The following is a 23,786-nucleotide window of genomic DNA, read 5'->3' as shown; positions in this document are numbered from 1 at the left end:
ATTCACAGCACTTTCTGTGCACTATTCCATAGACTAGATTGTGCCTGGAAGGGGGAGGGAGGGCGGAAGTCTGAGAAGAATCCTCTAAGCTGATTTTACAGCTGCAGTGATGAACTCAGTCTGCCTCAGTGAGCCCACAGGGAATCAGTCTTGCATGTGAAATGAGGATGTGCTGTGTGACAGCCATTTACAGACACATATAGAGTGTTCCTAGCAACAGGTAGCAGATAGCTAGAAGTTCTTTTTGGAGTATTTCTTTTTCTAGTGCCTGTGTTAGAGACAGTCCTTGGGCCACATACATGTTTCTGTGAGCTGTGTCGTGGTTTGTCTCTCTCATGCTTTGGCTGTCTTGATTTAAAGATCAAGGTTTCACAGAAAGGGTCGCTTAGAATAGATGAGCATGGCCTGTTTGCAAAAATTGTGGAATATGGTGAGTTAAATGAAAACGTGCTACCAAGCCTCATGTCAGTTAATAACATAGTACAAAACCCTCATCTGAACAGTCCTGATAAACTTTTTAATTTATGTGCCCATCATAAGCATTTCCTTCAGCTGATGTTGGTGACCCTATTTCTGTGTATAAAGCTTACTAACTTTTACTAGTCTCTCTGGGAAAGTGCTTTGAAATAACACCATTCCATGTTAAATGGCAGATATTAATGTGTCTGAGAGGAATCACAAGCTTGTTAATCACAAGTGAACAAGTTACATAACCTTACTGGTATTCCAGTTTGCTCTGTGTGTGTGGTACCATTGGTGCTTCCTTCAGCTGTCAAGATAAGAATTGCAAAACCTTGTTTTACTTACCTTGCAAAAAACTCCCAAAATTCCACTCAATGGTTTTGAGTTATTTCAAAACATTTTGCAGTTTGGTAATGTAAGACTGTCATACCAATGTGCAAAAGAGCATAAGATTCATGGGCCCAAATACTATGTCAACTTCTGGTTATATATATATGCTATATGATTAATAACATTTTCTGGGTTACCCTCCGGCTCTGGCTGTAGAGTCTTCTTACCTCTTCCAGACCTGATGTTCTCTAATTCCACATTCTCATTCTGTACTTTAACAAACACGAGCAGAGAGAAGGGAGGAATCACAAGGCATGCTGCACAACTCTGCTGAGGCATATATTTGCTTTGGGGACCCTGGACTTCATTAATTTGTTTTAATCTAATTATTACTTTCTTGGAGCTGGAGGTTCCTGCTTGCTCTTTTATTTGGTAAATACTAATGCATGTGATTTTACTTATACTCCAGAAAGTATAGTTCAGCTGTAAAGCTCACTTTTCTCCTAGGAACATCTAGGTATGGGAATTACTTATTTGATAAGCTCACTTTATAAAAAGTGCTTGCATTTAAAAATTGATATCACACTTACTTGATCTTAGCAGCTAAGTTTATTGTTTTGCTAGTGAATGCACGTACACTTCTCTCTGCAGCCAGCTAGAACCTGCTGGATAATGTTTCATTTGCCTGATAAACAAATTAAACAACATGTTGGAACAACACCATGTTTACTTTTTATTGTAGACCAGAATCTTTGCATAACTGAGGGTGATTATCCTGGATGCAATGATTCATCATAATAATGTTTAAAAAAGTAGTTAAAAAAAAAGACATCATTAGATGTCCCTGGGCTTCACAGGTGTTTGAGCTCCAATTTCTAAATCTTTGCTGTTTGTCATGATTGTGAGTTTCTGAACCAGAGCCAAAGGCCAGGAACCTACCTTTTAGATTGGTTTCTAGATTTAGTGCTTTCTCTCAGGGAATTCTTTCAGAAAAGTTTCCACAGATTTTTTGCAAATGAGCAAAAAGGCAAATAGAGACTGCCTGATGTAGCAAGGTATTCTCTAGAAATACTGCCTGAGATGATACTGCTCTTAAGCTATGCTTCAGTAGCTTCTGTTCTCAGGTATTACTTATGGTAGCTGGAAAGGGAAGGTGGGTTTTAAAAATAACAACTGACATACAGAAGAAAGGAATGTGACATCACTTTGTCTCTACCAGAAGTTTTACGATCTTTCTGTAAAATGTTTGTTCTTTCTAACTTCTCTTATCCATGTTATGCCAGAAGGCAGCTTCCTTCCCTGGCCATGACACATTTTCTATTGAGGCCATCATTGCTGGAAAAAGTTGAGTCCCCTGTGTTCTGTAGGACCCAGCCTCACCTGGGACTCTGGCTACTATTGTTGTAGAGGTTTGGTAATCTGCCCTGGGTGATGTGCCAAAAAGCAGTTTCCTTTTCTGAAATTAAAGCTGGACTATACTCGCTTTTAAAATGTGATCAGTTAATTGGTGATATATTATTATATTTGTAAGGAACAGATTTTAATTCCATGAGGATTTGAAATTTAGCAGGATGTGGGAGCATTTCATCTTTCAAAGGACATTTCAGCTTCTCTGCATGCCCCTTTTACTCTTTGAAGCCATTCAAAATCTTAATCATGTATTTTCTTCTGCACCCATGCTGTAGGTTGCCAAGCTTTATCACAGGAAAAAAAAAGGTAGTTGTTATCAACTATGACTAAGAATATGCATTTCTTTTTGTTTTCAGGGAGAACAAGTTCTACTGGCATTTGAAGCTCGTATTTCCTCACTGTCATGCTGAATACACTTTAAAAGGGTACAGAACTTTAAAAACGATTGTTATAAAGTTTAAATTAATCTGCTGAAGTTGTACTGCAAAATATTTTGATCAGTTCTTACTGAGTTCAGTTATGCAAGGTAAACTCAGGTATTAATTTTAGTCTTAAATAAAAGAGCATTTCAATCTAAAAAATATTGAAAGTTGTGTAGTCCTTTTCTCTCTGAAAGCTAGCAGACTTTCCAAATCAGGCATAATGTTTGTTAGTCCTTTTCTCTGTGTAAATAGAGAGTTTGCATATTCATGATATTCATAACCCCCACACCTGACATATTGTCTTCTCACAGAGCAGATGTTCAGCACAATTTGCTCCTCACTGCACTCTGGAACTGACCTTCATACAGGGTGAAATGGTTGCATTGTTTGCTTTGTAGGAAAGTCCACAAATACGTTCTGAAAAGGCAAAAAAATAAGCTTTTATTGACAAATGTTTCTCCTTTTTTCCTAGCCTGAAGGGAGATGAGAATTATGTGCTTGTCTGCTCCTAGGGCTGCAGGAATAGCATGTTTCTTTCGCAGGCTTAGAAACTAGAGATAGGCATCTGTTTACTCCTCATCCGTGCCTGTGAAATCCCAGTGCTGAAAGTGAGATAAAGCTACCCATATCTGTGCAGTATTGATACACATTTATGATCCTCCCATAAACTACTCAGCTGTGCCACTGTAGCATGCTAATATACAGCTTCCTCCAGGTGACTCACAATAGATTTGTGTACATGATGAAGGATGTCTCACATGCTTGATTTTTATCTTTGCTGAAAGGGTGCCTGACGATAAAACACTTGCTGATATCCTCAAGCCATACATTGATCCAGTGGAGTCAGATCCTGTAGTTTGTCAAAGGTGTGTATTGAATAACTTTCCTGCCTAGTTGATCTAATGCACTAATAAAAGGTAATGGTTCTGAATACATGGCTTAAATTAGCTGCACTATCAGCTTGCAGAGCTTAGTTCCCAGTCAGCAGTACACCTTTAATTCCTGTGACAAAAACCATCCTAACATTCATCAAAAAACTGACCCTGGGGTCCAAATTTAAACCAGCCAAAAAAATTAAGAAATTGACTCATGGCATAAAGACCAAATAAAGCAACTGTAATTCTGAAAAATGTAACCATAATTAACTTCAGTGGAGGTGACAGTAAACCTTCAGAATAATTAGAAAAACATGCTAATAATTATAACCCTCATTTATAGAAAACATCTAGTATGTGACAAATTATTGTTTTAATGAAAAAAATACATTACTTTGCCTGTTGACATGCATAAGAGATCCATCTCTTATGGATGACAGGAAGAAAAGTCATTGTACATCATTTCTGCATCTTTGCTGTTTTTTTTTTTCAGATTAAAAATCTATACAGCATCTCCTCAATCAGATGTACGAATTTTAATGAAAATAGAAAACAGGAGCCGAAACTCTGTCAGGTAAGGTGGTTCTTGAGTTTATATGCTTACTAATTAAAAATATCAAGAAGATTTAACATGTTTCTTAGTCCTTAATATTACAATTGGAGATTACATAATGTCATGGATTAAACTTCAGTGAGTAATTACAAATGGATATAAAAATGATTTGGCAGAAATGCTAATTCTTTGTCTTTTATTATGTCAGCATTGACATTTCAGTGCAATTATTGAATGAATGTGCCCGTACCTAAACTGCTTCAGCAGCAGTCCATGCCAATGTAACAGAGCACAGCTGTGTGTTAAAATGCTAAATAATTGTATTGACCCACAGAAATGCATACATCCATTTCTTTCTGGAAGTTCTGCTGTGGATGTGTTAACTCCAGAGGGAGCTGAAGTGATAGTCAAGGAGGGTTATCTTTTTAAATTAGTGCAGCAAAAATTATGTGTTTATCACAACCAGTCACTGCATTTGAAATTACACATTTTTCTCAAAGTTACTTGCTGATCACTCTTCATATTAACAGATTTCTGGGTGTGGGCTTTTATGTCTTCAGAATTCAGGCTTGTGCAGAATTGTTTTCTTTTTTTTTCAGAACAGACAATAATCTTGAACGTCAAAATTAAGTTTCAAATAAATATTTTTTGCTAGTATAAATACCATTTTGAACACTCCACCCTGTTGTCATTGTTACTGAAAAGGATATGTATCAGCTTAGTAGCATAAGTTACTGTGGTTCACCAGTGATTCCTAGTTAGGCATCTGAAATTACATTTTTGTCTTCAAATGTAACAAATGTAAATAATGTGCTTCCCTAAAATACGATACATTATTTCTAAGGGGAAATAAGGGTATATTGCAAGAATTTTGCTGTAACTTAGCAGTTTATGCTGGGGATTTTTCCCAGTAATATTAAAAAATGTGTAATGTACTTTTCAATTCAGATTCAAGTGCAAACTCTTAAAGATTTTGATTGATTTTTTTTCTCTTTGCAGTCATTATTTGGTATATGGTTGTGACATTTGCCATCAGAATTGGCAGCTAGAAACCTGTTGTTTTTAAGTGAGTTTGAAGATAGAGAGCCCTGGTTCTTATATGCAGGGAGAAAACATGAAACTGGGTACTTGGGCTACCCAGTACCCTATGAGTGTTGTAAGTGTGGGAATAGTGAGTTCTCATTTGTGGACACTGAAATTGTAAGGGACCAGCTGTTTCAACTCAATATTCAGAATTCCACGGAGCCTGATGGGTTTCATCCCAGAGTACTGAAAGAGGTATTGGATGTTATGGCAAGACCCCTTTTGATCATGTATTAAAGGCCTGAGGTCTGAGGAGGTCCCTGTTGACTGGATGTCATGTTTTAATCTAGCAGGCAGCTAAACACAGCTCAGGTACTCACACAACCCCTCACATCCCCAGGGGGAGGGGGAAGAGATTCAGAAAGAAAAAATTTAAATTCTTGTGTTGAGATAAAGATAGTTTAATAGGACAAAAAAGGAAAGGATGAGAATGATAAAATAATTAGAATATACAAAACAAGTGATGCCCAGTGAAGTTGCTTGCTCTCCACTGAGCAGTGTCCAGCCAGTTCCCAAGAAGCAGCGCCCAGCCAGCTTTGCCTTTAATTTAATTTAATTTGCCTTTAATATTGACCGTGTGTGATACAGTATCAGGTATCCCTTTGGCCAGTTGGGATCAGCTGTCCTTGCTGTGTCTTCTCCCAGCTTCTTGTGCCTTCCAGCCTACTTGCAGGTGGGGTGGTGTGAGGAGCTGAAATGACCTTCACAGTGTAAGCAGTGGTCTTTCACTTTTTTTTTTTTTTTTAAGAAAGAAGGAAAAGTTGTTTATTTAGCAGCTGTGTAGAAGGTTTGGGAAAGAAACTAGTTTAATATAGAAGTTGACGGTCTCATGTGCTCATTAAGACTTTTTCATTACTTAATCATTTGCCTCTTCTGAAGTATCTATAGCATTTCCTTATGTCACAGATTTGAGCAGGAATTCTCTAACCTAAATATTCTCAAGTCTCAAGTCTATAGTCATCTGTATTCTGTGTTGGTTGATAATGAGGTTGGAGTAATTGGTATACATTCCACTTAGTGAATGTAAAGTTTCATGTACAGGAAAACCAGTAGAAAGTTAAAATAGGGGTGTATCTTGACTTGAAAACTGCAGTTCCTCACTTGGAAATTATGTGAATCTCTTCATATAAGTTTGTGGAGCAGGCCCAGCTGGGGCAGTGCAGACAGGTCAAGGAAACAGCATACTGAAAAAAAAATTCCTCCTGTGAAAGGAAAGAACAAAGTTTGTTTGAAATGGTGGGACTGCTATGTCAGCATAAAGTCACTTCTGTCAACATAAGCTGTGTCTGTGACAGCAGGCACTGAGAGCGGATGTTGTGACAAAGGCTCTGTGAGGGAATTCAGATTTTTACTGTAGTTTCATTACAGATAAGTAAGAGAGAATTTATTTTGATTTTTTTGTCCTTTTGGTTCCTCATCCCTAAGTTAATTGGAGAGTACTGGCTCATACTCTATGAATCAATGGGTGGAATTGCAGTGGAAGTACTTGTGATTGAAACATGACCAGCTTGCTGCTTAGTGGTCTTCCCTATGGATCAAAAACAGAGCTCCCTCACCTTTCTTGATGTATGTTTCTTTAACAGTGAGAAGTGTTAACTGCTGGTTTGTGTAGCCTTGAGTGCCACTGTCAGCTCAGTGTAATTTCTCATCCTGTGCCTCCTCATTCTGCATGATTTTAGGCTGCACATTCCTGTATGGCAAAATGCTCTTCCATCACATTGAGGGCAGGCTGAAGCAGTAGATTGGTGTAGGCTACTGATACATGTAAGTCTACATGAACGTTTTGTTATCTGCAGCTCCTGTGTCCACCAGAAAAATTTCTTCTCCACAAGCACTAGATGATAGAAAAGTTGAAAACATATGTTGTTATGTCAAATGTTGGTTTTAGGCTTAGCAGAACCTTCTGGAAAAAAATAATTTTCATAGTTACAATTTTGTATTATTGAGGCAGTGCAGTGGTGTTTCAGAGAGTATCTAAACAGGAATATAAAATGTTAGTCTTCTAGTTTTAAGATAAGTATGTTACAGAAGGATTTTAGTATTTCCTGCACTTGTTTATGAAACAGGAGTTTGTGGTTTAGTTTTGGCTGTTTTCTGTGTTTCACAGCAAATCATCCTTTTAGTTTGAAGGTCCTCTGTAGAATGCTTTAAATTCTTGGGGTTTTATTTTTTCTTTCTCCAGAAATATAAATTAGCCATGAAGTACTGATTTCTGCTTTCTCACAGGAGTTCTGTGGAAATGCAGAAAGCCACTGGTGTGCAGATATCCTGGGTAGCAGCCAAACACAGTCCTTACTTTCTTCTTGCCATGTGTCTTTTACCATCAGTGGTGGCAGTTCTTAGAGAACTTTATAATAGGTTCTTATTTCTGTCTTTTCTAAAATCAGCTTGTAATGATTGCTTTCAGTATGAATTGGTAGCACTCCACAGTTAATTGGGGTAACCTAAAGCATAATTTCTCCTCATGTCTTCCCAGCTTTACCTGTCATTTCATGCTCTGTAACTCTTAGTCACACTTAGTTTATCTTCTCATTTGCTACACTTACTTCATGAGGAGTCTTGCAACTTAGGGTTTCAAAAAACAAGCATTACATAACTCTCTTCTTCGTTTAAAACCTTTTGGTTTTAAATAAAGTTTGGAAGAAATCTGTCTTTGAATGGGTCAGAATAGTTTTCCATTTGGTATTGCTTGCTTTGATCACCTGTTATGCAATATTTAGTTAGTGTTGGTGTCCATTCTCTCCTTGGGTGTAACTATTCCAAGGAAGGTTTAACTTCTGCCTCTTGGATGAATTTTACAGTCTGCATTCTTTCATAAAGTAGTATTTTCTTTCTTCAGGATAAATTAGTGTCCTGTCTTCAGACCTTTATTTGGGATGCCTTCAAAGTGACTTCATATGGTAAGAGTATTGATTTTTCCAGTAAGGAAAGGAAAGGTGCAACAGCCAAATGACACAGTGTGGTTTGGGAAATACACCTTCTCATTTTCCTGAGAATAGCCTTATCAGGCTTTGTGTAACAAAAAAACTAAACCAAAACAGCAACCAGCCCTTCCAAAATGAATAAGATCCTTGGTCTTTTTTATTAGTAAGTTAGTAGTCAGAGTTAGGTTGTTTTGTAACTGCAGATACTTAATGAGAAATTAATTTACTCAGCCTTATCCTATAAGATGGTCCTATTTCTATAAGATAAATAACTGCAACTTAAACTTAATTTGCAGTAGATACTTTCAGAGACAATTAAATAAATCTAAATGAAGTCAAACCACAAAAATTGAATATCTGTTTTAGTGGGTTCAGTAACATCTTGCATGAATCTTGTTTAGATAGTTGACACTTTAATCATATATACAGGATTTAATAGAATTGAAAAAGAATGCTTTCTTAAACATCAAGGTTAGGTCTTTTATATGGTAATGTTCTTTTTTGGCCTATTCAGAGTAGCATGTGAGCATTGTTTCAGAATAAGTTGTTGCAGGAGACTTTTTGGGGATTTGAAGGTCAGAGTATGCACTGACAGAATATTTAGGTGCCTGGAAAATACAGTTTGGTTGGCTTTAAGAGCTTTGCAAAGGCTACTGCTTTCAGTATAGCAAATCCATGAAGGAGCTGGAGTACAGAACTGTACCAGACTATATCCTGTCACTTTCCTGTTGTGAAACTGCCACATCATACAGGGATGGATACAGAATCAGTTGTGGAATTGTTTTTTGTATCAGTAGTACTGGTGTAGCTCATGCTTCAATTACTCAGAAAGCAAAAAATACCAAAAGGATTTTTGTGCCTGTTCCAACATCAAGGGGCTTCTTAACTGTCTGTGGTGGTACTGGCTGGGGCACATGAGAATAATGGCATGTTTGGCACTTAATTCTTGTGGACCACAGGGAAGAAAATCTGCTAAACAAGTATCAGAGGTTCTCCTCTACTAAATGCCATTGTTTTATGGTGGTGAACTTCTTTTGCTTTAACTGATCTAATTGAGTTGCTTTCCAGAAGGCTGGATGATGTTAGTAATTTTGGATCCCTTCCCTGTCTCAAGATCAGCTGGCAGAAATGAAAGTTATTTCCTTGGATGACTTAGCTCTGTGCTCAAAGAGAATATTCTTTTGTAGTCTATTGTTTTTAAATAACTATGGGTTAGATCACATCAGTAGGTTGCAGTAGTTGCAGTAATAGATTTAGGAAGGTGAAGCTTTTGTGTCTTAGTATGGGCAAATAAGCCAAAATACTTTTGGAAAATTATCCTGGAATTCAAAAAGTGGTAGAAATACAATGGAACCACATTTTTTAATGTAGCATTTAGATGAATTTATTTCCTTATCTTTAAAAATGTCTATTATATACTTGTTCTGTCAGTTACTTTAAGATTATTTTTAGAACCCTGTTATTGAAATACTTTGACAGTAGCCTCAGGTATTGAGGTGTTTATGTTTTCATTAGTTTTTCATGCTCTCTTCCTTGGGCACTTCCTTCTGCATTATCATTTGTGAATAACTTCATGTAAAACCAAGAGAACTTACAGTCTTTGCTTTCTGCTTTTCACACACAACTCAGTTTCTTTTAAAAAGAAACTTCATCTTGCAGAACAAGTGTGCTAGAATTAGCACATTTCAGGCATTATTTCTTCTTTGCATTTTCTGCAAATGTTGAAAAGTGGTGTGCTTTATTTATGATTTTCTAGTCTTACTTAGGAAGCAATTTCTTTTCACTTTTGTGTAGTAGACAATATACATGAGACAGGAATTAGGATACAAATCCTTGGCTGAACTGCTGGCCTTGGCATGAGTTGGAACAGACCCCAAGCTGGCTTTAACCTATGCCAGAAGATTGACAGTAGAATTCATTACTTCTCTGTAGCTTGCAGCAGCTGGCACAAAAGCTGCTCTGCCAGCTTTACAAAAGCAGGGAGCCAGCTTACAATAGTCATTCTTCACATTCTGCACAACTGTAGTCAGGCACCGGTGACTTCGTGCTGTTCAAGGGGAAATAGAATTTGGTCTGTAGTCTGTTTCTTAAACACAGCACTCCTGTGTATTTAAATTTCCTGCTGTTTTTCCCCCAGAGTGTTGGATTTTGGTTTGTGGAGTTTTTTAAATTAAAACTTCTTGCTTTTCTTACTGAATACTTCCTTCCATTTTCCTGATTTCAGTCATTTCAGACTTCCTAGTTTGTTACTGCAGCCTTTTCAGTGTCATTTTTTCACATGCTCCTTCTTTATCTGAACATCAGTCTCTCTGCTGACAAAAGCAATGCAGAGCAGCAAATGCCAGGTTACACAGCTTTTACTGTAAAAAACAGTCACTTTCCTTCCTAGCTACTTGCATATTTCAGTGAAATTCTGTTACACAACAGAGATGGAAAGCAAAAAACTACTCATTGGTGAGTATAGTGTGTACGGTCAGAATCTTTAGCATGCATAGTTAAATGTTTGTGATGTCTGACTACAATTACTTGACCTTTCAAAAGATTTTTGGGATGATTTCAAAAACACCCAGAGTTTGTCCATCTTACTATCTTGTGCAATCATTTTTTCTTGAAAGGGATTCCTTTATGAACCAGTAGACGCCTGGTTTTTTTTAAAGTAACAATCCAGTGTTTTGTAATCCGTGCTAAATTCTTTTGGATGAACTGTTTTATAATTAATGGTATTGCATTAGGGTTTCTAGAGTGTCCCAGCTAGAGTTGCTGACTGAGACATTTATTGCACAAAGATTTGTTTGAAATCATAGCCTCCACTCCAAAATTCTGCTGTCTATAGTACAGCAGGCTAAATCCAGACAACTCACAGAGGAGGAATATGTAAGCAAAGAGGTGTAGGATGAGAGAACAGTAAAAGTGTTATTACTTTTGGTTGGCTTCAGCTGTAGTTTGACCTGTCCAGCATGTAGTGGTGTTCTATAAGCACCACAGCCAGATCTGAAGACCCCAGATGCTTCATGCTTGCAAAGCAGGTAGTCAGACTCCAAATTCTAAACTAGAAAAACTGTACACAGTTTTTCTCTTTTTCTCACTGTGTCTGAGTTTAAAGCAAGGAGCAGCCTACCCAGCACATGAACAGGCAAATTTTCTCTCCTCTCTTAGAATGTGCAGCTAGAAAAGACTGTTTCCAGAACAAATCTTGCAGTTTGCTCCAGCCTGCCATTTCTGTTGGAGAACAGAGGGGAACTGCCTTATATGTATGTACCTATGTAACATGTATAGTATGGAAAAAGTCCTCATGCAAGTTTATCTGCTGTGTAGCATGCACATATAAGGCAGACCGAAGGCAGGAAAATAGGCCATGAAATTCAAGAAAACCCTGTTGAATAATCGGTAGCCCCTTGGCTGAGGGAAGGAGCTGGTGAAAATGAGCTGTAGAGCCAAAGTGATGTTCGAACTCTGTCCTATTCCTGTGTAGAATAAAAGTTGTGAGATCTGTTGAGGGGTTTAATTCAACTCTGTGGGTTGCTGTTAAAATATTCTTCTGAAGGAACAAGAGGATTTGCTGCTGGTTTCTTGGAAGAAAAAAACAATGAGATGCTGACTTAAAGTTAGCATAGTTCCTAAATTTCAGGGACCAGGAGTATGGAAAGGCTGAAGAGGCTTCTAGAAGCAAAGATACAAACTGCCCTGGACAGTTTAAGTGATAGGCTGAACTTGGAATCTGCAGCACTGTAAAACCTGGCAGCATAGCCATCGGTGTTTTTAAAGAGGCAGAGGAGAGGGCAGCTTCTCCCTGTTCTTGTCAGGAAGGAGAAAACCTGTTATTTCCTCCTGATCCTGCCAAAAGGGAATCCCTCTTTTTTTTCCCTCCCTTCTGACGGAAGTGAGCTAGGGCTGATTGTTTCAACATTGCCAAGTAGGGAATTGACCTTCCTGCCTGTTTCCCAAGAGAATAATTTGTTTTCTTTACTTCATAGCTTTTCCTTTTCATTGTAAAGCATTGGTAACCTGTTACCTTAATGGAATGTTTGTGATACTGTGATTCCCAGGAAAATAAGTATAATATTGGTGAATATGTTTCCACCAGAGTGTTAAAGACATATAGACTCTCTCCATATGAGCTAAATTCAAAAGTTAATACTTGCTTTTTGGGGATTCAGAATTAGAGCAGGATCAGTTCTTCTTGAAGTGAAGGTTCATGAGATTAACCCAAGCATAATAACAAAAGTATTTCCAATTTACAGGTGACTGATTTCTCATCAGTTTTATATTTGTTTATTTTAGCAGTGTACTGCTTGCTTGCGTTAATTTGTCAAATGAGATTTGATGTATTAGTTTTCTGAATTTGATGTATTAAGTGTTTTCAATTTAATCTCTTGATACTCCTTGGTACACCTTATACTCTGAAATTATTTACAGTTAGATTTCAGGGGGCTGTGTATCAGTATGCTGTCACTAAGTAGATTTACGACATTGCTTTTTCCGTGTGACCAAGCCAGTATTGTATTAGTGATACAAGATTCATGTTTTGACTTCTCTGCATTTTTGGGGAGCCATGCATAGCTTTTACTCCTACTAAATATGCCACTGATACCTTTTCAGTGTTTGAAACTTAAAGCAATCATCTGCAGCCGAATCACTGTCTTACTAATCACAACTTTTTTCTTGTGAAATTTCATATTCACAATAAGTCTTCTGGCTAGTGTTAACTCACGCTGTTTTGTTTCTTTATCTAAGTCATATAATGGCCTTACATGATTGTGGTTTACATTTTTTTCATATGTCAGCTCTATAATATTTAAAGAGTTGTGAACCTTGAGCTTTTGAGCAGTTTGTGGAGCTGTCTGGCTTCACAAAGTAAGTAAATTCCCATGTGTGTAAAGAGCTATTGCTGTGATGCACTTGAGTTATAACATCTTTATTTGCTGCTGAATTTTTGTTCTTTTTTTTATTATGTCTTATGAGATGGGGAAAGTATTTGCATTCTTGAAATTCAGTATCACTTTATTTCTGTATTCTTTGCACCAAATTCTGCCAAATGCAAGAAACTGACATTTGCTGGTTTCACATTTTCCTTTTGTTTTATTGTACTTTGTTTTATAACTAAAAGATGCAGAATGTTCTGTACTTCAGTTAATCTTTAGGTCATTATTGTGATCCTGAATCCTTTTACCACATCACTCTTAAAGCTCAGTCCACTAAATTGTTGAAGCAGTTGCCTTATCTGCTTAATGTGTTTTGCCTTTAATTGATATATTTTTCCATTACTGCCATTAAACAACTTTTAATGTGTTTTTTTTCCTCTGTGCAATTGCCTCATTCTCAAGAGGCTTAAACAGGGACAGCCTTTGTGCATCTATGGTGACATACTTGTACTCTTACTTAGCTTCTCTCTCCATTAACTGTTTTGTATATTTTCTAGGGTAGAAGTGAACACACCAATGAGTTTTTCTAGACATCTACTATTGTGTCAAATAATTTTGGTGACAGTTGTTGTTCCTGCTATCTTCACCTGGGTATTACATTTTTCTTGCAGGATGTTTAAACTGCCTGAAATACATTTGTCGTAAGAGGAGGGTTGTGAGTTCAGTTTTTCTTTTCCCCATTTTACACTTGACTTTTTAACAGTTCTTACATTTCTTAGCCCATGAAAGAGATGAGACCTTGGATTGTTACAGCTTGTCTTAATATAGTCATTGTTGGAGGATGGACTATGCCTGAAATATGACAAGGAAAAGGAACAGCTCCATAGCTGTCTCATTAATTGGCTGTGCCTTTATATGCTCTGTGAAGGTAGGCATAGTTAGGAGATGGTGATGATGTCCAAGATGCTTTCCTGCTCTGCTGGCAACTTTTCTTCCTATACTTTTTTAGTTGGTTCCTGGCAGCGCTTGTAGTCCAAGTGGTTGATAAGAGAACGTTTCTTGTCATAACTTTCTTTTTTTTTTCTTTTTTTTTCTTTTTTTTCACAGAAAAAGCATGTTTTTGGTGGAAGTGTTGCTTGAGATAGGGATTTGACTTGAAAAGGGTTTGGCCAGGCATCTGGTCTGTATTGGTATTGATTAAGGTATGCAGATATCAATAGTAAGGAGGAGAGCTTAATGAACATCTGTTGAGGCAAATTATGGAGGTCCTAGACCAGAAAAAGAAATGTAACCAAGAGTGAAAGGAGAAGCTAGCAGGTCTCTTTCCTTAAAAGAGTGTTCAGGGAGAATATTCCTTCATATTGTTTTGCTGTTGGCAAGAGTTAGTTATAAAGGAAGTATCATGGCATGTCTTGAGGGTTTTTTTATGTTTGTTTGTTTCTAAGATCTCTGCTGTTTTGAGCATTGAGTTTTCTAATTTTGTCATGTATCTGGACTAATCAAATTCACTGGTTTAGGTTTTTAAGAATGTCAGAATTCTAGTGACAAAGTTAAATATAAATACCGTGCATTATTTCAATATAATGTATTTGCTTTCTGCCATGCAGTTTTCCTTTCATACCTAATTCAAGAGAGCATTTCCCTACTTCGATGTTCACCAAATCATAACCACACGAAGAGGTTATTCACCACTTAGGAATGAAAGTCCATCTGTTAGTTATTATCTTTGCAGTACTGCAGCACTTCAGAATGAGTGCTTGGGAGAGACTTTAAATGCTGTACCCAGTCTTTGCCCCCTTCTAGGCATATGCAGATACCTAGGAAATGCTACCCTCTTTGGTCTGGTGAAAAAAAATCCTTTTTTCTTCCCATACATTAGAGTAAGCTTGGTTGTGGATTTTTAGGACTAGGCCCAAAATAGATAGCATGATTTATTGTATCTGAGTTATGCCAAGTAAATACCTCGATGTTTCCACTCAGTTCTAGGAAGAAAAGTCATCTTTGTGTAAAATATGTGCAAGCAGTTTAGTTGATCACTCTCACAGGGAAATCATGAATGTCATTACACAAATCCAGATTTTGGTAATATTTACAATTATTTAGATAGCTAAAACTTGTTTGTTCTCTTTTCAGCTTATAGAAGACAACTAAAGAAATAATATGGCTACAATTTATCTTTAATTCCAGGTTACAGATTTTTTTTTATTATTATAAAATAATAAAAAATTCCTGTAGATGGCATTCAGGAAAACCTGATCAGCAGGGAATTTCCTGCTGTCTGAATTCATGGAGACAAGTTACGCCACTGAGATTATAGCCACAGGCTCCATTTGAGGGGAACTTGTTGTGATGCAGTGACCTAATGTGGCATTCCTGCCTGTGGGAGACAGATTAGGAGACTGAATTGTTGAATTCCTGGAAGGTGGTGGAATAACTATGGATACTGAAACTAGTCTTTGCAGAAACTCACAGATTCTATCAGAAGTGCAGAGACACATTAATTTCAGTATTTTGAGGAAGGTAACAACTTTCATAGAGCAGATATAACAATTTGTATGGGAACTGATGTGGGATTGCTGAATCTTGCCAAATTTTCTCAATTGTCACAATTTTTGTAGGCTTTTAAACTGCCTGCTAGCAGGCAAATTCTACTTAATTTTGGTTCTTCAAAAAGCACTTATTGTTATTTCATTCCAGCTAAAATCAGAAGCGGTTGTCTAAGATCATCTCTTTGTGGTCCTTATAAGTAGAGTCATTTCATATTAAGAAAAAAGCCAGGCCTATTTATTGCTTTGCAACATGGGCATAAAGCTTTGCTTGGGGCAAGAAAATAATCAGCAAAGTGTATTATTAGATAGTGAGTGTTGTTCAGAGAGGCTGAGGGAACATAAGGAAGGGAGAGAGAAAATATGTGGAAAGTAAATACCAGGAAGGAAAGAAGATGGAGGGGAAGCATGCAAAGAGAAGTCCTGCTGAATACAGGGATTAGGAAGCCATAGTGCAGACAATTTGCATGAATGGGACAGTGGGAGAAAAGAGAAAGCAGAGGGAGGCTTTAAAAGAAAGATGTGAAGATGGGTTAAGGCAATGGTTTTGTTGGCATAGTCAGTTAGTTTGGAGCCAGGGTTATCTCAAATCCATCCTGGCATGAAGGGCTGAAGGATCTTATTTAGGATGACAGCCTCAGTTAAGCTGGTTCCTGCAGGAGGTCCTGGAGTATGGAGGAGTCCAAGTGAAAGGATAGACTTACACTGGTCGTTCTTCATTTCACTGGCTTGGCAGTTGAAGTGCGCAGTGAAGGATGGGTTTGAAGAAGGTTACAGCTCCTTATGGGTTCTTCTCACACAGGCTATGCAATCCCAATGAAACAAAACTAGTGGGTAAAAGTGGTGATAAAAGGATATCTAGTAATATCTGTGATGTTCTTCTTCTTCTATCTCCTGCTTGTGGTGAGTCCAATTTGCTGCACATACATAGAAGGGCCTACTATGCCAGTGTTGCTCTACATCCTCACGTCTGGTTAAATCCTACAGGGCAGTCTTCTTTTGCCCATAGAAGGGGCAAAAATTCTATTGTTCACCCTCTGACCCTCTATGTATGACTTTGTTCTAGCTCTGGGATGAAATTGGGAAGGTTTTTATCATGACCTGGTCTTTCTGAGATAGCCTGAAAAGTCAGTCTTACTCAAGAGCTGTTCTTTAGTAGACTTTGGAATTGATGTGACAATAGTTTTATTTTGAGATCTTTTAAGCATGCACAGTCAAGGAAGAGCCTGACAGGTGGATTAGCAGAAAACCTCAACTTGCATTTGTGTATGAAGTAGAAAATGTGGTAGACTTAGGTCTTTTGGATAATATATACAGTAACAGACAAGTTTGAATAAGAGAAGCATTAAGCTCCTTTGTTGCATTCTTCCTGAAGTTTATGGCCCACATTATGGACTAAAAATTTAGGTGTTTTTCCTGTTACTGTCAACCAATAAAATTTACTTTAACAAAAAAAGATAAAGCTCTGACTCAGTGATCTAACACTTCAGTAATTTGCTATCATAAAATAATTTTAAGTACGAATGTTTTATCTTATGCCAAGCTGGACTCTAAAGATGTTTTGTCTAAAATATGAGATAATGGAAAGTGTATTGTGGCATGTGAATTACTTTAGCCTCTCGGTGGTAAATGTTTGCTTAACCAGAAAGGAATGTGTTGAGGGCCTTGCCAATGGAAAGGTATTGCCATACTTTGCATTTAGAGTACTGTAAATAAAGCAGTAAATATGTTTCTGTTCATGTGTGTTAATCCACAACTTATGAATGCATTCATCCAATAAGACATGTAATGTACTGTTATCCCTTTTCAAGGGTTTCAGTAAGAAGAGGTTGTAATTACTTTGGCTTGAGAGAAACATGAAACCAAATATTTTCATGATGATTTGAAGTTGAATATTGAGAGAATTTTTGCTCAAACTAAGTCTCCCTTAAATCCCAGGAACTCAGTTCCTGGTTTACCTCCAATATTTTTCTTGTGTGCTGACTCCTAGTGTACTGCTTTTAATCACACATTATTGTAAATCATTAAGTATATAATTTCCTTCACCTATCCCTTTGATTTTGGCAAAAGAAAACACAACTGTATAATATGTTAATGATCAGAGGAGGTAGAGCAGCTATGGGAAATACCCCACGAATTGCCTACAATATATTTTGGTTTTGAACTTCATTTGCCCTTAGCTGATACATTAGCTTACTAATAATTTAATAATGCTGCATACAGAAAGTTGCATAACTCAGATTGCAGCGTAATAATATCAGAGCATCCTTTGGATGCCTCAGTTTTTGCTAAGTGAAGGCAAAAAGGTCCCTCTTTCAGAAGCCTTTGAAATACTTCCCTTCCTTTCCACAAAATCCCATGTCCAGGTTTCTAGTTCAAGAGCTGGGAGAGAGCATTACAGATTGAGAGAGTAATTGTGGAGAGCATGCTCAGTTTGCTTTTCATTACTGTGGTATCATTTGTTGTGCACCTGGTTTCACTGTCTGGGCTGAAGAGGTGCCCTTCCTGGGAAGGGGCTGCACATCCAGTCCTGTGCCTCTGGAGCACACACACGTGTGGGGATTTCTGCAGGGAGCTCCTCGCTGCTGGTGCTGTGGGCAGAGGTTTGCTCTGGCACAGCGGCTGTTGTACCATCTTCTAGAAATGATTGCTGTAATGCTCCTGTAGCAGAACAAGGATACCTCTCCTACAAAAGCAGAGCTCTAAGAGCTCCAGTATGCCTGTGCTTTTGTAGTTGTTCGGATAAGGTTTTTATTTCATCTTCCTAGGGCTTCACTGGTAATTCATAAGCAAAATGTGATAAATAAGGTACACTACTAGTTGAGTAAATTAAACCTGTAGTCTTAAAGCCCATGAGTAAAATATTAAGTGTTATTTTTAATTTATAATCAGATTTTGGTAAATGTATCCATTTTAATAACCTTTTTGTCCTTATCTGATTTGCTAAACATATTCATTAAGACATAATAAAACATTTCAACCCTTAGGGAAATTTGACTTTCATTCTCCGTTTGTTCTTTATGCTTAGATATTAAGAATGTTTAAAAAAATTATGTAGTCGGAGAATAAGACTGGATATGCAATTTGAATTATAAGGTATTTCTTCTGGACATGGTATCACCTGAAAATCATGTGAAATGCCAGAAAGCCTTTTACTTTTTTTTCCCCCCGCACAGCAAATGTACATTACATCCTTGCTAATATTAAAACCCAAAATAAACTTCTTGTTCTATTTTTTTATTTTTAAGGTACAATGAACTGGATGCCAACAGAAGCCTTCTAGATAATCTGAAAGGCAAAGTAATAATTGAGTATCCAACATTATTTGTGGTCTTGAAAACAATGAAGAATGACATGGTGGTCCTTGGCCAAGGTGAGCATATATTTATTTCCTGTTATGTTATACTTGGATATTTTAGTTATATATACAGTAGTTAAGGATATTGCCAGTTATATATACAGTATATAAGGATATTTCCTTCTGAAGCTTAAAGATTGCTATAGAAAAAGCTGTTACAAATGCTCTAGTCTTAAAATTGCTGGCTGATGGCATCCATCCATGAGCTGTATTGGATGTGGTTTTTCTAAATTTGTTTACTGGTGCTTTACTGGGGTCTTTTTATATTTTTAGCCACTAAGGTGAAACAGCTATTCAGACTTGTGCTAACTTTTTTTATGTAACAAAGTTGGACAGAGTTGATTATTTCTGAAGAGTCAGGCTGCCTGGGGAAGATTAATTTTAAGTAAACCTGATAATCATGCAAAGAATCATTCTTCATTATTTTCTAGCATAGCTTCTAACATTGGACAAATAATTCTGAGTTGTGAGATGATAATTATTAGAAATCATGTCTCAGCATCTGTTTCTAAAGCTAAAAGATTGCTAAAGGATATTTTAGCTGTTGAAATAGGGAATCAGTTCTCATCTCCTAGTCACCCACCTAGTCACCTTAGTTATCATATCCCGTGATGTACAGTGATGGGCCAGTCTCTAATTCTTACAGATTTTTGTAGAAAAGCTTTGATATATATTTGCAGTTACTGTTTCCCTGCAGCAGCTCAGCCATGGCTCTATATGTATGTAATTTGACTGATGAAATACAGGGCTGAGAATATTGTACCAGTGATACTGGACCTCCATGGAGCTTGGCTGTTCTGGCTAGATTACACTGAGTGATCCCCTCGGTGAGAGCAATCTGCACCCAAAGATCTGGCATGCAAACATTCCTGGTGCTATGCACTGCAGGGGCTTCTGAGAGTGAGAGAGCACGGCAGGGGATAAGGCAGGGGTCGGGTCTGGGTAACTGTGATACGCACTGCAGTACATGGAGCTGGCTGCTTTTGAGTTTATCCCTTATTTCTTTGTCTAGGAGCCTTGCTTTTCAGTACTCAGATGTACCCCTATGATTTAGAGGTCAGGAGGGAATTACAGTTGATTGACTCATGTACTTAATGTGTATAGGGTTGTCATTGTCTTCTGAGCTAATAGGGTGGTTGTCCTTTTAAGGATATAGATTCAAGGAGTGGTGATTGAAACAACGGTATTTTGAGGTCATGCTGCTACTGCAGCACCTACCTGACTCTGTGAAAGGCAGAAGAGGAGGGGAAGAGAGAGCCAGGAATAGCTGGGAAGCAGCAGCTCTGCCACGGGGCAGTGCAAGTGTGTGTCTTGAGGACAGTAACCTTCCTCTGCTGCAGGAATCATTTGATGAGAAGTCATCCCTGCAGGGGTTCTGAGAACACTTACAGGCGTTTCAAGTTTTGAAAACCATTGATTTTTGTTGTTGTTGTTGGTTTTGTTCTGTTTCTATAAATTCCATAAAAATGGATTTAATATCTCCGTGTTAAGGTATGACAGCAAAAGTTACAGCTAATGGCAAAAATACCATGATTTTCACAACTTTTATCATAACTTATTGTCATCTTCTTGGTTAAGATATTAATAATCAACTTCGGCCTTGAGTTAGGTTGGGAACTTGTGTTCTTGGTATTTTTTCTGTTCAGAGTAGAAGTATGTGACAGTAATTTCAAATTCCTTGAGGAAAAGCATATTCACAACATGAATATAAAAGTTGGAGGACTTTTCTGTTGCTGTTACTCTGTCTGAAGACAAAGTACCATTTTAGTTAGTGTGTCACAATCATTGTGCTTTTCTTTTGCATGTCATCTTTACAGAATATAAGAGGAAAAAAGCAGTTTTCAGTTTGCATTCACAGAGTGAATTGCTAAGAGTGCAAATCTTATGTTAACCTCCTGTCCAGGGAGGAGAATGTTGTAATCAGAGACTTCCCATTCCCCTTCCCATCTCCCAAGAAGTGACCTTTCTGCTACAGCATCTTCTGTGTTTGTTGCAGTCCAGTTTCTTTGCCATGTATGGCTTTCTGTATCAGTGGCCCTCTCCTCCCAAGCCATCCATCCTGCTGATCCTACTGCCCCCAGTGCTGCCTTTCCTGTCTGCCTGCTGGCGTGCCCCGAGGGACACTTGGGAGCCTGGCACTGACCTCCCTTTGCATTCCAGGCAAACAGCTGCCACACTGCTGAGTGGACATGTGGCAGGGTGTCTGCTGAGCATGGGCTCAGGCAGCCATAACCCTGCTGACCCTGTTTGCAGGGGACCCAGGCTAGAACAAGAAGCGAAATCTTGCGGGAATTTAATTGCTAAAATACTTCTTCCTTCCTGAGCAATCTCAGATCTGCCCCCTTCCCCAGGAACAACAGAATCAAGTTTTCATGGCCACAGCAACAGGCACATGCTGGGGAAACATCACCATTCTCCCTGAGATTCAAGTAGTAACCCCCAAGGACTAGGGGATAGCTAGAGCTGGACACCTTCAAAGAAAAGCTGCTAGGATTTAATGAGTATAAAGCCTATTTCTCCTATTCTTCATGTCAGAAATGGCTGAAGTATTTTGGCTGAAACTTTCAACTACATAAGGAAAATAAAGATTGAGGAAGGAAACTGCCATTGAAAAACTTAAACTCAGAGTTTAAATTATACATTATAACTAAACTGCAGACAGTTTTATGGTGACATGGATTGGGCAATCTTAATTTGTAGGCAATGCTATCAGCACCATACCATACCAAAGTATGCTCTTTTTTAGTGACAACAATCTATAATTCCTGTTAAATATTACTGTAACAGAAGTAAAATCTATCTGTTGAGCATTGCTGTGAGTCAGAAGATTGCCACATTCTTTTATGTGATGTTTTGCTGCTTGACTTGTGTAACAGCAAAAACTACAGGTGCTCTGATTTCAGCATACAAGGTCAGTCATGGCTGAAGATAGCAGGGGATTATGGAAGCTTTCACAGGCCTTACTTTGTGCATTACTCAGTACATATCTGGCATATAAATGTTAATTGATTATACACTAGATTTAATATAGACAAAATGTGACCTCTGATGTTTCTGGGTGAAATGCTTCTATTTTCTTGAACAAATTCCTTGGAAACTGTACAGGTGCACACTGTGTCCTGTGTATTATCCATATTTGCCAGCTGTAGAACTTGTCTTGACCAGACAGTAGCTATACTTCATCAGCTCCCTTTTGGTAACATTTTCTTAATGAAACCTCTGATACTAAATGCTCAAAAACATCTTTAAATTCTTAGATCAAATACTGAAAATAACAATGAGAGCAGAGTGTGAATCATGGGCCTGCTTTGCTGTAGTTTATTTTTGTGCTGCTTGAGTGTCACCAACCAAGTGGCATTTGATGACATCAGCACAAGGTGACCAGGGTCAGGGCTTGTTAAATAAGGATCCATGGGGTGTGAGGCTGAAGACCAGTTTTGGAGATGAGAATTTCACTATATGATCTCAGCAGAGCACAATAGCTGTGCCCTAAAGCACAAGTTATTGTGTACCTTGAACTTCACCAGCCTTAGCTTATGGACTTAAATAGCTTATCACTCTCTTTGGGATGCTGGAACATGTGGAATTTTAATTTTCCATTTCCAATTTCTCTGTAGTTCCTCATCTTAACTGAAATGCTAAGAAGACTGTAAATTATTTATAATGCATTCCAATTGTGATATATATCTGTGACATCCCAGAAAACAACATTTAAAACAAGCCAAAAGAATAATTTTAAATTCTCAGTAGATCTAGAGTTTTTTGTGGGGATTAAATATTCTGCTTTCCTACTTGACTGAAAGACCAATATTTAAAAGGTAAAAAGAATTCTCAACATTGTCTTGCTTTCTCTTTCCACAATTGAGGTCCTATCCAGGGCTTTATCCTATGTCATGAAACTGGTTATGTCTTATGAAATAGGTGTTCTAAAGAAGAATGATTAAAAGGAAAAGAAGATATGAAACTGCTTCTGTTTGATGAGCAAACAACATTGCTGAAACTAATTGCTTGTTTGTTTTTTGTGTTCTTTATCCTCAGATGGCAGTGAGCCTGCAGAGAACTCAGACAGTGAAAGCTCATCCCTTTCATCTGTGGAAGAAGGGGAGATTCAGGACAGTTCGTGACAGTTCTTTGAGAGAACAGGATGGAATGAGCTTTTATTTTTTTAATTATTTAATTAAATTTTTTTATACAACTAAGTTCCTGGAGGTTTGGCTTAACTTCCTTTACTAAAGTTAGCACTTTCAAAGTGCTTGACTATTTTTGGATTTAATAATGCATATTTAGAGATGTAAACAAAAAGATGGGGAATTGTGGTTTCAGAAAAAAAAATACTATTCTAATTTAATTGCAGTCTTTAATTGCACCATTGTTTTTCCTTTTTCCTAACCAGCTCAGTGCCAAATGTTTGGGTTTAAATATCTGATCACATATTTGTATTTATATGTTGATTTGAGTCTTAATGCTTAAATTTACTGGAGAAAAAAGTACAGGTATTTCATTAGATCAGTTTCATTTTACAGTATTTCTGTGTAACACTGAGCTACTGAAAATGGTCTTATGTTACTTTTGTTCTTCTCTGGTGACATTTTGGGTGCTTGATGCAATACTACTTTTTTTTTGGTTCCTTACTTGGTTGCATCTTGTTCCATGTGTTAATGGAGAAGTCAGACTGTGTTTTCAGGGGGGAATGTTGCAAGTGTGTTTAGTCCTCTCTCCAGGTCTTCTAAATTAGCATGAGTTTTTAAATCCATAGAAATGGATGCATAGACTGGCACTATGCAAATAACACTGGACTTCTAAAGAATGCCTGTGTCATGGCTCTCATATTCCTAGTACCTACTGCAGTTAGTTATTGTAAATACTTACTGGCATATTTACCTACTTAAAAACAAATAAATTGTAAAGGAATAGAAATTCCTGTATGGTATTGTCTGCTGACAGTTTTTACCTTCTGAAAA

At 37.6% G+C, this 23,786-nt stretch overlaps 1 protein-coding gene across 1 annotated transcript in view; it reads left to right on the top strand.

Annotated features, from left to right (window-relative positions):
- ZNHIT6 (zinc finger HIT-type containing 6) overlaps positions 1-23,024 on the top strand; it is a 32,612-nt gene extending 9,588 nt beyond the window's left edge. The window contains exons 7-11 of the mRNA XM_041421682.1: positions 2,559-2,627; positions 3,410-3,490; positions 3,993-4,073; positions 18,716-18,840; positions 22,864-23,024. Coding sequence (XP_041277616.1) covers positions 2,559-2,627; positions 3,410-3,490; positions 3,993-4,073; positions 18,716-18,840; positions 22,864-22,949 — 442 coding nt within the window. The 3' untranslated portion in view covers positions 22,950-23,024. The remainder of the gene's footprint in view (positions 1-2,558; positions 2,628-3,409; positions 3,491-3,992; positions 4,074-18,715; positions 18,841-22,863) is intronic.
- The last annotated feature ends 762 nt before the right edge of the window (positions 23,025-23,786 follow it).

The sequence above is a fragment of the Onychostruthus taczanowskii genome, unplaced genomic scaffold, assembly GCF_017590055.1.
Source record: "Onychostruthus taczanowskii isolate IOZ18803 unplaced genomic scaffold, ASM1759005v1 scaffold7, whole genome shotgun sequence".
NCBI lineage: Eukaryota > Metazoa > Chordata > Aves > Passeriformes > Passeridae > Onychostruthus > Onychostruthus taczanowskii.
The sequence above is the reverse complement of the archived record's forward strand: the minus strand, read 5'-3'. Positions and strand labels throughout refer to the sequence as shown.